Source organism: Erigeron canadensis, chromosome 7 (genome assembly GCF_010389155.1).
Source record: "Erigeron canadensis isolate Cc75 chromosome 7, C_canadensis_v1, whole genome shotgun sequence".
Taxonomy (NCBI): domain Eukaryota; kingdom Viridiplantae; phylum Streptophyta; class Magnoliopsida; order Asterales; family Asteraceae; genus Erigeron; species Erigeron canadensis.
Genome location: NC_057767.1, coordinates 24,632,554 through 24,647,784, shown reverse-complemented (window position 1 = coordinate 24,647,784; position 15,231 = coordinate 24,632,554). Strand labels below are relative to the sequence as shown.

The 15,231-nt window shown below is 34.9% G+C and overlaps 3 protein-coding genes across 3 annotated transcripts in view; 1 reads left to right on the top strand and 2 right to left on the bottom strand.

The window, feature by feature from the left end:
- Positions 1–2,231: 2,231 nt before the first annotated feature.
- On the top strand, positions 2,232–7,666 carry LOC122607316 (CBL-interacting serine/threonine-protein kinase 8). Its single transcript, XM_043780267.1, has 15 exons — positions 2,232–2,522; positions 3,776–3,838; positions 3,940–4,011; positions 4,088–4,195; positions 4,286–4,360; positions 4,441–4,494; positions 4,619–4,744; positions 4,832–4,921; positions 5,063–5,185; positions 5,348–5,467; positions 5,912–6,028; positions 6,375–6,431; positions 6,545–6,619; positions 6,724–6,830; positions 7,413–7,666. Exons 1-14 carry the CDS (start codon positions 2,361–2,363, stop codon positions 6,826–6,828), a joined length of 1,347 nt encoding a protein of 448 aa, XP_043636202.1. The 5' UTR covers positions 2,232–2,360; the 3' UTR covers positions 6,829–6,830; positions 7,413–7,666.
- A 1,162-nt stretch (positions 7,667–8,828) lies between these two features.
- LOC122607013 (pentatricopeptide repeat-containing protein At1g09900) lies at positions 8,829–10,897 on the bottom strand. The gene has a single exon (XM_043779931.1). The coding sequence runs from the start codon at positions 10,855–10,857 to the stop codon at positions 9,073–9,075; it is 1,785 nt and encodes a 594-aa protein (XP_043635866.1). The 5' UTR covers positions 10,858–10,897; the 3' UTR covers positions 8,829–9,072.
- Positions 10,898–13,245: 2,348 nt separating this feature from the next.
- The window catches only part of LOC122606642 (disease resistance protein RUN1-like), a 46,154-nt gene continuing 44,168 nt past the window's right edge, over positions 13,246–15,231 (bottom strand). Inside the window, exon 2 of the mRNA XM_043779481.1 lies at positions 13,246–14,293. Within this exon, the coding sequence (XP_043635416.1) occupies positions 13,498–14,293 (796 nt within the window). The 3' untranslated portion in view covers positions 13,246–13,497. The remainder of the gene's footprint in view (positions 14,294–15,231) is intronic.

Sequence of the window (15,231 nt, the reverse complement as noted above, 5' to 3'; positions counted from 1 at the left end):
ATTGAATTCTGGCTAAGAATAGATTGCTTGGTCGTAGCGATTAAAAAGATGATTATTGTATATACCTTAGTTTGTAGAATGAGGTATAACGTTCTTAATGTTTGTTTTAGAAAGCAACCCACACATTATCATTTGTACTAATAACGTTCGAGTTGTAGAATGTAGATGGTAAAAGATGTTAGTCAATAGTGGTTATATATATTGATTATTGATTATTCCGATGAATTACAAATTCAATTAGATAGGTAAATGTCTAGTCGGTTTCAATGCTTAAAAAAAACACTTTAAGTGGACAAGTCACGTAGACGAAAGGAAACGTTAACTTTGACGATAACAAGTGGTTGTAAGACTTGAGAATAGTTGAAATGGTGTTTTTTACAAATAAGATGAGAGTGCTTTCATTAAACAAACTAATATAACGATAGAAAAATATTTATTCGCTCTTAAGTCTAAATGAATTTGATAATAATTATCTTATTTTGTTTGTATAGTCACTAACTTGTGAGGGGACCTGGATTTCATTGTGAGTGCAAAGTGGTTGCTATAAATGAAATTTGTATACACATAGGAATGGCGAGACTAGTGGCAAATGATTCGTTTATCACGAGTGGCCCAGAGGAGTACTTCAAGGAGCACGTAAACCACACACCTTTTTTTTTCATGTATTGTAAATTTCATCATAATACAACTATTTAAAAATAGATTACGTCCAAAAAATTTTTTACACTAAGTCTAAAGGATTTTATGAATTTTGGTTATGAATCGGCTACACATCACACATGCGTTGCGAATGCTAAATTTCATTAACAACAACATTTAGGCATATAATTAAGTCATGAACACAATCAGATGAATCCCAAACCTTGATCTAATTGAACCTTGAAAACCGACTTTGAAACTTACCTTTCAAAAGAGTGAAAGTTGTTTTCGCATTAACATCAAAGATGGTATATATATTTATGAGTTAATTGCGAGATTCGTCCCTATGGTTTACCCATTTTTACATCCTTGTTAAGTTTTTTTAAACAAATCTGTCAAAACTTGTAACATTCTTTGCAAGTTACATTCTTATGGCTAATGACGTTATTATTTGGCCGTTAAGTCGACGCACGTGAGCTGCACGTGAGGGCAGTTTAGTAATCTGCCACCCACAAACAGCTTTGTAATTTCACGATTCGTCCATGTGGTTTGTCCATTTTAGTGGTTTACATCCATACTCAAGAATTTTCGTGGAATAGATCCAAAGTACGCAAATTTGTTGCGTGTTCCATTCTTGTGGTTGATGTCGTCAATTTTTTTCCCCCCGTTAAATGGGATCACGTGTCACACATGTGAAAGTATATTCGTATATTCTTCATAATCCTACACCTATCCTTTTTCTCTTTCTTACTTTTTACGACTCCATAAAAAACAATTCAGTTTTTCTTTCCTTGTTATTTTCACCTATCTTTCACAGATCATCAAATTCTCCTTTATTCAATTTCCTTGTCATCCAATTATTTTTGAAATTAATTCTTGTGAGAAGGAAATTGAATAAAAGAGAACTTTATTGAACTAAAAGTAAAACATATATGAAGGTTGATGGGGGTGTTGCATCCTTTACTTTGATTGAGAGGTCTTTGGTTTGAATTTTGCCATCACCTCCTCTCTTTACTTTATGATCAGTCAAATGTTATACTGGTCTGCCGATATAAAATTGATTGAAAGGTCCTTGGTTTCAACCCGTTTAGAGCGAGTTCGAGTTTAGTAATTTTGAACTCGAATCAAACTCAAACACTAACTCAATATTCGATTTTTTCGTAAGCTAGTTTAACAATTTGATATCTAACCCTGCTCATTCGAAATTTTGTTTAGTTACTTTAGTCGAGCAACCTATTTACAAGTCCAACAAGCTTAATTAAAATTAACGTCTAAATATATAATTATTCGTGTTCGAGTTATAGATAACAAACAAAAAGATATATAACCAACAGATTTCGATCAAATGGACCAAAAAAGATGTTGTACAACACCCTCAATTATGTCTACCCCAACAATCATCATCTTTTTAAAGAAGATATAAATCACATCACAACACATATCAACTCCACCATCAAGTATCAACTTTCTTCCATATTTATTTATTCTTTCATCATCATAAACATTAAAAAAGTAGTCCCCACCCATCCTCTGTAAAAAAAAAAAATACAATATATTATCCTTTTTTCCCCGTCAAACCCCCTTTTTTATTCCTAACATATATTCACACACCAAACTTTCATTTCTTTTGTTTTGTGTCCTGAAAACACTTTCCCCTTTTTTATTCCATATTATTATGTTCCTGAAAAAGAGAAAGAAGAAGAAGAAGAAATAGTAAAGAGATGGTGGTGCTGCGGAAAGTAGGAAAGTATGAAGTAGGAAGAACAATCGGAGAAGGAACATTTGCAAAAGTGAAATTTGCTCAGAATACTGAAACTGGTGAAAGTGTTGCCATGAAATTACTTGATCGTTCCACTATTATCAAACATAAGATGGTTGATCAGGTCCTCCTCCCCTTTCCTTATTATTCTCTCTCTCTCTCTCTCTATATATATATATAGTATATGTATATGTATATGTATATTCTCTCTCTGTGTGTGTGTTGATCTAAAATTGTGGTTATAATTTATAAATAGAAGTTTGTATATATGTATCTATATAATGGATGGATATAATTAGAAGTTTGTTGAAGTTGAAAATTGATTAGGTGTTTTTTTTTATTTAGTTACATTTTGAATGATTATTTAGTTTTGGTAGAGATTAGGGTTTTAATGATGGTTTGTAGTGTGCTAAGTTATTTTCGGGAGGGCGGAGTCGTTGAAAATGCATCAGTTGTAGCTTGGAATCTAGAGTACGTAACCAACTTTTAGATGTTATTATTGTGCGTATGTATGTGACATCAGCAAAAGCACAATCGGATACAAAGCCTTCTAAGTTGGATACAACAACAATAGGACCCAATCCCTGTGCGGGGTATGGGGGAGGTTAGTTGTAGACAGTATTACCTCTACCCAAAGGTAGAGAGACTGCTTCCATAAGGACCTCCGGCCACCAAGGGGTAAAAGTCTGGAAGTGTAAAGTGATTAGATACCATACCTGTCGCCCGAAAACATCATAGGAAGATATACCAGTCTGCTGAGTCTGGCTACCTTGAGAGTAGGGGAGAGTTGCAAGCATTCGACTGTAAAACAAATGGGAAACAGAATTGATGACTAGATTTAGATTGTATTAGATACGGTCAAGTGTTTTAAATGTATTTTACTCTATTCAAATGTTTATTGTATGAATCTTACTTGAAAACATGTTATTTTCTGCCCAGAGATTTTAGTTAATACTATTTCCTATAAAAACTGGTGAAATTGGTACCAAAATTATGAAATTTCAGATTATATGCTTGTCATTTCAGTGAAAGATGCTGGTCACCTGGTAAAGAAGTTACCAGATAAATTGGAAGTTCAATGCATAAAAGTGCATCTTTTTAAGCTTTATACTTTGAATAGATTTTTGATTAAAGTTTGATAGAAGTAATAACACATAGCATAGTTGCAGCATGAGGTGATGTTCACAATTTAGTATCAATTCGTGTAAAGTTGGATACGTTTTCTGATACTTTTTTGTAAATGAAATTGCTGCCGAGTAGATTAAAAGATATTCTTATACTGACAGTGAAGGGAAGGTGGTTGGAACAGAAGGTTAAAATTCCTGTGATATGTATTTCAAAAGCTTACTTAACTTGTTCTGTTATAATTGTATGCAGATCAAAAGAGAGATATCCATAATGAAGTTGGTTAGACATCCCAACGTTGTTCGGCTGCACGAGGCATGATCTCATGATCTGGACTCTAAACTGTTCTACTTTTTGTCAGAGATTGAGTTATTGAAGGAACCGAGTTTGATAACTAATGTTGAATTTTCATTTAGGTACTGGCCAGCCGTACAAAAATTTACATAATTTTGGAATTTATCACAGGTGGTGAGCTATTTGATAAAATTGTAAGTCTCTAAGCAATGTGAATTAGCTGTACTTTTGAATTCTTGAGCTCATAAATGTCATACATGTTTTGAGCAGGTCCACAATGGACGGCTCAGTGAAGCAGAATCTCGAAGATTCTTTCAGCAACTAATTGATGGTGTAGAGTATTGCCACAGTAAAGGGGTATACCACAGAGATCTGAAGGTTATTCTCTTTTTTCATTCTATTCTATTTCTGTTCCTCCATAATGAACTCTTGTCATCGTTAACCACTTAATTTACTTTCTTTTTGTAGCCTGAAAATCTTTTGCTGGATTCCCAAGGAAATCTAAAAATTTCGGATTTTGGACTCAGTGCATTGCCTGCAGAGGTAAGTTTCTTAATGTCAAGTACATTATTTTAAGGTTCGTGTTGTGTCCATCATCCTCATTGATATCTACAAACATGCAGGGTGTCAGCATCCTTCGAACAACTTGTGGGACTCCTAACTATGTTGCACCCGAGGTAATTACAGGTGCAACTTATCCTCAGTTTTTGCCGAATCACTCATATGTATCGTATTATATCTTTAGAACTTTCTGTAGGGTTAAAGGCAGTTTTATTAAATTATCTTTTGTTCTCGCTTTAGGTACTCAGTCACAAAGGTTACAATGGTGCATTGGCTGATGTATGGTCGTGTGGTGTCATCCTATATGTGTTAATGGCTGGATACCTCCCATTTGATGAAATGGATCTAACGACATTGTATAACAAGGCATGTTAAATTTGGTTGTGTAAATCATTAACTTCAACTGTATAGGTACAAAGTAATAACCACATTTCTCAATATTGATTTCTGCAGATTGATAAAGCTGACTTTTCATGCCCAACATGGTTTCCAGTAGGAGCAAAATCATTAATTAATCGAATATTAGATCCAAATCCCGATACAGTGAGTGTTCCATGATGTTGGTTACTGTAATATATTTACTGTCAAGGCATTTAATTTTTCGTGTGTAAAGGCAGCCCTAAACAAGATAGAACAAACTTTTCATTATGTTGCAGCGTCTGACAATAACTGTTGCATGTGCAGCGAATTTGTATTGAAGAAATAAAGAATGATGAATGGTTCAAAAAGAATTACGTTCCTGCTAGACTTTGTGAGTATGAAGACGTTAATCTTGATGATGTAAACGCTGTTTTTGATGACTCTGAGGTTGGCAAATCACTCAAAAGATGCTATATATTTTATGATATTCATGTCATATTCATATTACTGTATATCATACAGCTAAATGCTTAAATTGAACTATATGCCTAGTTGAGGTTGCAGCATTTTCCTACTAATGGATTCTTGCTTATATGTTGTGCCATCCAGGAAGAACGGGCTGATGAACAACAAACAGATGAAGACACAGGTCCTTTATCAGTAAATGCATTCGATATGATAATTCTATCTCAAGGCCTGAACCTGTCTTCGATGTTTGACCGTGGTCAGGTTTGAATTCTTAGCCCCGACCTCTACCCTATGGAATTGAGAATTTTCAACATCACATCTTAACAGCACGTAGTCTTATGTAGCATTGGCCCAAAAGAAGAGTCCTGGATTTGAATTTTAATTTTGGAAGAAGATTATGTTTTACAAATCTAAAATTGAAACAGATGTTTTCATCTTTTTTGTCTCAGAACATGTCATACTTCATTGGAATAGTATATTTTTAATCCATAACCAACTTTTGGATTTAGACAAGACAACTGATATATTTGAGACATGAAAGTCAAATGTTACTGCTATTATTATACAGTATTATTTCATCTTTCTTGCTATGGATGTAGTTTTTCTCTTGCTGGATAGCGATTAATCGTGTACCATAAAACATTAGCAATTCATTTCTAATTATACTAGTTTTAATGTAAAAATAAGCTTCTTATGCTTTGACAGGACTCTGTGAAGCACATAACTCGTTTTGTTTCTCAAAAACCGGCAAAGATTGTTTTATCAAGTATGGAAGTTGTTTCTCAGTCGATGGGTTTCAAGACACACATTCGTAACTACAAGGTTAGATTTATCATGATGTGTTCTAAAACGTCCCCAATTACTGATAAAGGACTTTTAGTTGACCCAAATTCATATCATCAATTTTACGGTGATGGTGAGTTAAATAGTGTGTGCGTCTTTTTTTTGAAACAGCAGTTGGTGTTAAAAAGCCCAAAAGGGGCAGTACACCAGTAGCTTAGGTTTCTAAAATTGAAACCAATTTGTGGTTACAATGGTGGATCACATAAGCACCAAAAGTCAAACTATTCCAAGATCACCTACTTTAAATATTTCCAAAACAGAAATTGTTACAAATTTTCACAGAATGGATGTTACCCTAACCTACAAATTATTTGATGAATTTCAGATGAGAGTAGAAGGGCTGTCTGCTACTAAGAAGTCCCATTTCTCAGTTATTTTGGAAGTGAGTTTCTGCTACTCGAAATTTAATGGTTTTTTTTTTTTTTTATTTATTTTTTATTTTTTTATTATTGTAGTTATGATATTATATGATCAATCCATCATGTTTACAACCAGGTTTTTCAAGTTACCTCCAATTTTGTCATGGTTGACATTCAGAAAGCAGCTGGAGATGGTGATGAGTACCTTAAGGTATTTTTTTATATTTATTTTTTATTTGACGGTGAAAAATGTGGTTTCATATCAAAGTGAATTTCTGCTACAATATTTAAACTTTGTTTATTTTATATTTTCAGTTCTATAAGAATTTCTGCAACAATCTTGAGGATATCATCTGGAAACCACCTAATGAACATCAGGGAAAATCCAAGATTACAAAAACAAAGAGCAAACGACGTTAATGGTTAGTAATCACTTATCAGTTCATCTTATTTAAACTTTTTTCACTTATCAATTGGGTTTTCAGCTTGAATTGCATTGCCACACCCCCATTATAGGGTCAAATGTTCAAAAAGCCCTTGCCTCTTTTCCTGATTTGAAATGGCTTGAAACATTATAATTTGTTTCTATCTGAACTGATCATTGTTAAGAAAATGCCACAATAAAAAGGTCACCACGGTATAAAAAACCAAGTGATTATGTCATTTTGCCATTTTGGACAAGTTTCTAAGCGGTGCATCGTTTTGGTTAACTGTTATATTCCTTCATTTCATGCACATTGGTAAAAATGATTTGCTTACAGAAACCGGTTACTTGCCGTTCATTAAGATAGTTGTTGACCCAAATCTTCTGTTTATTGTCCAAATGGAACAAAACACTAATCCTTGTAAAAAGGAATCAGATAAAGAATGTCTATTGTAATTTTTTTGAATCAGTTGGTTTAAAATTTTCATCATTGCAGACTCTAGTATTGTATGTTTATTGAAATATTCATCATTAATTATGGCTGTGAAGTAGTGATAAATGTATTTATCCTGTGTTGCAGGCCAAGACTTTTAACCCCCTCCTACCTCCAAAAGAACAGAAGAATGTCAATCTGAAGTTGATGAGCGTTAGTTGACTGAATTCCGTAGGTGTATAAACCCGAGAGTACAGGTTTAATGTTTGGTGTTAATGTGTTTTTTAGACCCTATTGTGTATGTAGAAAGCATTGTAATGAACGGATGATATATATTTGTTTTGTTTGAAGAACCCAAAAATGATATGATTTCAAAGGATGAGCCCACCATCTAATCTCCATATTCTCTCCTTAATCGCCTTTGGTCTAGAATGTCATCATTTTCCTTCTTACTTTTTCCAAGCTCTAGGTTAAATTTAACAGCTCAAGCATTTGACAAGTTTTATCATCAATCATCAGTTAATCCAGATGCTTATCATATTGATTTCCAATCTGTGGTGCATTATTTACAAGTCTGGCAGTTCATCTGCTTGGTTTTGATAGTTCGCGAATTAATTAGTTGGTCAATTAGGTTTGGCTTAATGGGCTGTGTTCAAAATTAGGAATTGCTTGGTTTTTGTTCACTTTTTACTTCTTTCCCATATATAAGTATATAACTGTGCAAGGGATGAATCTAGCAATTCAACTCACTTGGACATTAACTTACGTTTGTATTGAGATGGGACGACTCTTCTGAGAACGAGTTGTTCTTGCCTTTACAAAAGATGGAGGTTTACTCTGTACAATGTGGTGATACTCTTCACTTAAAACACATGGAAATTACAGAAATCCCCAGCATCAAAATCACAATCTTAATAAAACAATTGTAAGTTTATATTATAAAATATGACCAGTGTTTGTAGTAGTTGGTGGTTCTGGACATTAGGTTCCATCAAATTCAAGCAGATGTTGAATATTGAAGTTTGGTTTGATGTTGGGTCAGGTCAGTTCAAAATTGAATCACTCGAAAATTGAATCACTCGTATTCTTGTGCGCTCAAAGGGTGAACCCAACCTTTAGGTGCCACTAACATGTCTCTCAGTTGACATGTAATACATAAATCATGCTAACCAAGATTAGAGACATGATGTGCTTTGAACACTTTTTTTTAGAAATGCTTTGAACTCTTAACCCCGCTTAATGCTGCATATCTTCATCACTTGAAGGTGTATGCATCTTTTTTGCCATCGAGTACTCGGATTGCATCTCTCTTTTTTTTTTAATTGCTTCCTAGGCAATGGATTCCCAACAGGTTGTTCGCCAATAAGTTTCTGGTATTCAATAATGTATTATCGTTGTTTCATTTTTTTTTTGGTGTGGGTATGTCACCATAGTTTGACTTCACAGAGTGTCAACTTGGTTTAAAATCTCTATTGAAAGTTGTAACAAACTCACAAAAACCAGATTGCGAGTAATCAGATTTTGAACTTCATAATAACTATGATATATCAGTACACAAAAAGGTGGTAAATCATTATGGAAATCCAGAATCAGTTTGATATCTGAAACCCCAAGTTTGACTTTAAAAGTCTTGTCACAAAATGCACTTCAAAACAAACTATATTAACAACATGAACACTGGACATATGACAAAACTGATTATATTTCACTAAACCTGATACTAAAAGTGAACAACATAGAAAACATAGACTTCTATTTAAACACAAGACCCCAAAAGCCGAAAGAACTACTCACGATAGTCTTAACCTTAAAGCTTCACCACCACCTGCTCGGCCGACCGTTTCTTCACAACACCTCTCGAGCACAATTCATTCAGCAACTCCAAAGCTTCCTCAGCAAATCCTTCATGAGCCAACCCTTCAATCAAGATAGTATAAGTACCTTCTGTAGGCTTACACCCTTTTTGAACCATATATCCCAAAAAGTCAATAGCTCGATCAGTCTTTCTAGCCTTACAAAGTCCCAACATCACTGCATTGTAAGTTAACACGTTTGGTCTGACACCTAACCCTTCTAAATCATGAAGAAACTCTATCGCTTCTTCAACTTTTCCTTCCCTACTTAGCCCACTTACAACAGAAGAATAAGTGATTATATCAGGCTGCAGCCCCTTCTGCTTCATTTCATCAATTAGCATGATTGCTCGACTTGTTTTACCAATCTTTGACAACCCGTCAATCACAGTATTGTAAGTGATCAAAACAGGCGAACACCCTTCAAAACTTAAGTGATTAAGAATCTCGACAGCAAAATCAACTTTCCCATCTTTACACAAAGCAGTCAGAAGCGTGTTATAAGTCACAATATCAGGGTAACATCCTCGAGAAACCATTACTTCCAAATACTCGATCGCTCGATCCATTTTCTTTTCTTTGCAAAAACCATGTAATAAAGGGTTATAACTTAAAGAGTTCGGTGTACAACCATGGTTAGGCATCTTTTCCAAGATATCAATTGCTCGTCCTAACAATCCTCTTCGACACAAAAAGTTAATCAAGATGTTAAAAGTAACCACACTCGGAGCACACCCTTTTTTAAGCATATCACCCACAAATTTCTCGGCATCCATCCATTTACCCATACTACACATACTCCTCAATATAATATTATGCGTCACAACATTCGGCTGACAACCCATTGACGGCATATTGTTCAAAAACTTAATAGCATCATCTAATCTCCCTTCTTTACAAAAACCATTAATAAGCACATTATAAGTAACAACATCAGGCTTACATCCTTTCGTTTTCATCTCATCCAAAAGCTTCATCGCTTGTCCTACACCACTCATCTTACATGCAGCTTCTATCAAAATCGTGTAAGTAATAACATCCGGATAACACTCTTTCTGCATTTGTCTAGCTAACACAACCATCGCTTCTTCTAACTTCCCTTTATCACACAAAGAACGTAAAATCGTGTTGTATGTCACAACATCAGGCGCAACAGACATTTTATCAAAAACGTTAAGTGCTTTATCTATTTCACCTGCCCTACAATACCCACTAATCAAAACATTATAAGTAATAACATCAGGCACAGCACCAGACTCTTCAAGTATCTCCATAACCCTAGTAGCTTTTCTCGTCTTTCCCGTTCTACAAAAACCTCGAATCAAACTCGTACACGGAATTATATCCGGTATATCCCCTCTATAAACCATATTTTCTAAATACTTAAACCCTTCTTCCAACTCACCATTCCTAATCATTCTCCTAAGATGGTTATTATTCTCAAACTCTTCAAAATTTCTTTTCGAGTTAGCCTCGTTAACCCCGTTTAACTGCGCGGTTTTCGACCCGTTAACCGGCTTCCCGTTAGGAACAAAAGTTTCAGACTTTGTAACTGCAGACACCCTTCTAAATTTTCTATTCAAAAACCCATTTTTCTCATTCACTTTCCCATCATTTCCAGTAGTTACAGAAACAGAATTATGAACTATAAATTTACAATTCTTGATGGGTTTTCTATGTAGACATTGAAATGAACAAAACCCTTCATGGGTTTGCTTTATTGACACAATTGATTCCATATTTAGACCATAAACTTGGATTATAAGCTTAAAGTTTGATGCTTTATATTATATATATATCAAGAATAAAATGAGGAAAAAGAAAGAAGCTTACTTTTTGGAAGAAAATGGTGAAGAAGTATACCGCCTAATTGTCTTATCCGAATTCGTGTAATGAAGTGTGTTTGTGTTTGTGTTTTTTCTTTTTTTGTGTGTGTCCCCTATGTGAGTGGGAGGGAAAAGGATTGCCTTGTAGAGATAAGTGGGCTAGTATATTATAATGGGCTGTTTATATAATGGGCTAATGGGCCCAAAGAATTGTTGTAGCCTGTAGGTGTGTTTTTTATAAGAATTGAACCGAACCTTTGTATTTTTTTCTTTTTAACGTAAACGAACCTTTTTATTAGTTTCACTATAAAAACCTCCTAATTAGTGTATAAATTTCTATACACAGGGTTTTTGATTTGCGTTCTCATCTCATCATGGCCGACGAAGATGGAGGATCATCATCCGTACACCAAGTCGTGTTCTACGACGACCTTCTGATTGAAATCTTAGTCCGATTACCTGTTATCTCACTCTTTTTCTTCAAGTCCGTATCCAACGCTGTTTCCAATTATCCATCCCCCGTCTGGTCTCTTTCTGCAGCAAAAGTTTTTTAACCATGACCACTTTGAACGCGATTTCATGTGGTTAGATAGCACGGCATGAAGAAGAAGAATAAATTAACAGCATTCACTTTTGGATGTTTTGGCTCAGACGCGAGCAAAGTGGAAGTTTTGCAGTCCTGCAACGGTTTGATTTTGTGTGGTATAAGGACTGATCCAGCTGACAAGATTTACGTATACAATCCATCCAATAATGTGTTTAAGATGCTTCCACCAATACTTAATATGAAATACAACAGACAATTGGATAAGATAAGATTGGCTTTTGATCCTACAAAATCACCTCACTACAAAGTACTGCATGCTCAACTGATAGGTTATGGTCCACATCGACGATCATATTGGTTTCGAACACGGATCTACTCTTCAGAAACAAGTTGTTGGAGAAGCTGTAGTATTAAATATCCTACAGAATGGTTCAGTGGGGATTTTAACTAGGGAGTATATTGGAACGATGCAATTCATTGGTTGGATCACTGGAATCGGGTTAGGCATTTCAAGTTAGATGTAGAGCATCCACCTGATACAACCACAGAAATCCCGATAACCTTGCATTGGAACAACTATAAAGAGTTGTTTGAGTCCTGTGGTTGTTTGTTATTTGCTTCTTATGCAGGTGATTATCATCCCAAATGCATGGAAATTTATGAGATGAGAAATGGGTATACTAGGTGGTCACTGAGATACATTGTTAATTATGAAGAAAGTAGTCTACCAGCATTTCTTAAAATGCAAAAGATGTCTAGTGTGAGGTTTGGATTCAAGTTCCTGTCTATTGTGGTGGGCGAAAGAGGAGGAATCGTTTGTTGTGATGGAGGTATGTAGAAAGATTGTAAAATACAATCTTTTGTTGAAGACTCTCCACACGCTCTGTGATATGGATATACATTATTTGACCGACACCTTTCCGTTTATTGCATCTTTTGCTAGTGTGTAATTCAGCTTTCTGGTTTTTGGTAGGATTTTTCATATCTAAAGATGCTTTAACACTATTGTAAATTACTCATGTTGTTGAAGCTATATACAGTTTAGTCACAATGTTCGTTTGCACTATTGAAAAAGAATCCACATCAATAACAATAAGTTAATGTACTGTATTGAGATTTCAAGCACCCAAGGACAACTGTCAAAGTGTTATAATTCACATCAGGTCAAATGGGTGCCTAAATCCGGTCAAAGTACTATAATGCAATCTACACCTTTTTGAGTGAATAATTCAGCCCATGTAGTTATTCTTATTTTATATTAAAAAAAATAATTATGACCATAATGTTGCCGCGTCAACCAAACCCATCTTAACCTGGAATAAGAAAATCACCCACTTTGACCCGTTATCCAACAAGTCTAACCATCCATCATGCTACCTCTGATATAACATAAAGAACTGCAACTAGTTGCAGCCTGACTTACAGCTTTACAAGATTATAAGAGCACACCGATGCGTAATGTGTTATGATCTGGCTTTTTTGGGTTTTTACATCAGTTGTGTATGACTAGCTTATTTGTTCGTGGTTGCTTGAGATGGATAGTCGTCTACATGGAAGAAAAATAATGATAATTATGAACCTGTCAAATAAATTTGTATAAGAAACAGATCCGGAAACTAGACTTTCAACAAAAGACTACACAGAACAATTGCAGACATAAAAATCTGAGACTGAACACACCTAAAGAAAGAGAGAACAGTAAACCAGAATCATATATGACATGCAGAAATTGTCCAACCAGTGGAAGATTGACATTTCCAAATATCTTGTTTATTCTTGAACCGCAAAAGAAACCAAGACAATTTAATAACAGCATCAAGACATTGAAGTTGAGAGACATCATACATAGACATCAAAATTGCTCTGATACACCTTGAAGGATATCAATAATACTAACAATAAGCATCCATTGATTTTCTTGATCTTTTTGAAGGATATCAACAATACTAACAATAAGCATCCATTGATTTTCTTGATCTTTTACGAGGAAAGTGTTGCAGTATCTATCACCATGAGGAGTTGCGCATCAAATCTTTCAGTGCCCATACCCATTGTTGTACGCTTTGAAAGCATCTCAAACGGACAGCTGTGTCTTTTAGAACTCCAGGACGTCCTGCTCCCCAACACATTGCTTCCCTTGACACCTCCTCATACCCCTCCTTCGGATGTTTTTGACCAAATGCAGTCAAGCAAAACACTTCCATGGACTCGCTTTCGTCCAGCATCCGCGGCTCATATATAGCATCTGGTTTAAGTCGACCCGTAACAGAGCCATCTCTTGTGGTTACAATTATTCTACTTCCAGGACCAAAAATTGCTCGATTCATGCCTAATATCTTCAACTGCTCATCATTGTCAACATCATCAAGAACCAGAAGGACCTTCTGATGCTTTATCAACCTCTCAATCATTTTAACTCCCTGGTAATCGCTATCTATGCGTATGTAACTCTCATCATTTCGCAAATTTGTGATCATCATCTTCTGCAAATCAACCTTTCCATTTGGCACTCCTCCAAATAAGGCCTTAACATTCGGAAGAAAACAACAGTACTGGGCTTTGAAGTGTATTGCAAGCTGATTGTATGTAGCTATTGCAATTTCTGTTTTCCCTATTCCTACAGGGCCGGAAATTGCAAGGACACAGACATCATCCTCACAACTTCCGTTCAATAATGAAATCGCTTCTTGCATCCGAGGTTCTATTCCAACAACCGGGTTCATGTATGCTACATCTACATCTTGTCCGTGTAACATCTTTCTTATTTTTTCAACAACCTGGTCCAATAACTCTTTTTCATCCCTGACAATTTTAAATATATGAAATCCCTATGACAGTAAACGGTTACAAAGAAAAGGAAAGCTAATTTACCCGTTTGCATCATCTTGCAGGTGCAACCCTGGCAGTTGTCCCGCCTCCTGTAGAGCGTCTCTCCATTTCTGAACCCTCTCTTGCTCGAATTTTATATCATGTTTATTGAACGGTTCTTTATAAGAACCTTGTTGGGTGCCAACATCAGATTGTTTGACATCTAGAAATACAGGAAGAACAATCTGTTGTGAGTTCATGAGGTGGACACATTGCATCATCTGGGAAATCTCGTCAGGAAGAACAAAGTTAATTATTATTATTATCAAATATTAATCTGAAAGTAATAATATGAGATATTAGGACTGTTTAGAAAAAAAACTTACTTGAACAAATATGAGATTATTAATAATAATCATATAATGAGATACAAAAGCCAGAATCCAGTATATCTCAATAATCCATCTTTGTTCCTCGCAATAACTCTGCACTTATACTTATAAAATTAGTAAGCTAACATATCAAGTTAAACTTTGTTAAATAAATTTTATCTTTCAACGACATTAACCTTTTTGTTATATGAAAATGCAGTAAAATGAAAACAGTTTTTATAAGAAGTAGTAAGTTCTAGTAGCATATTGTCTCATAGTATCATTTTATCTATATAGTAAAATAATTTAATTTAGTTTATATCTAGTTATTTTTTTCACAAAAGTAAGGAAATTACCAGGAAGATGGCCGAAAGAAAAGATAGCACGCGTCTGTCTTCCGACAAAACTTTGGATATATGTATATATTTTTGCTCTCCTTTTCATGGTTTTCACTCTGCAAATAAATAAATAAAATACTTAGCTACCATTAACTTATTTGGTTTCATCATGTTTGTTAAATAAATAATATATATACTGCCTCTTTTATTCTGTTATAGCAGT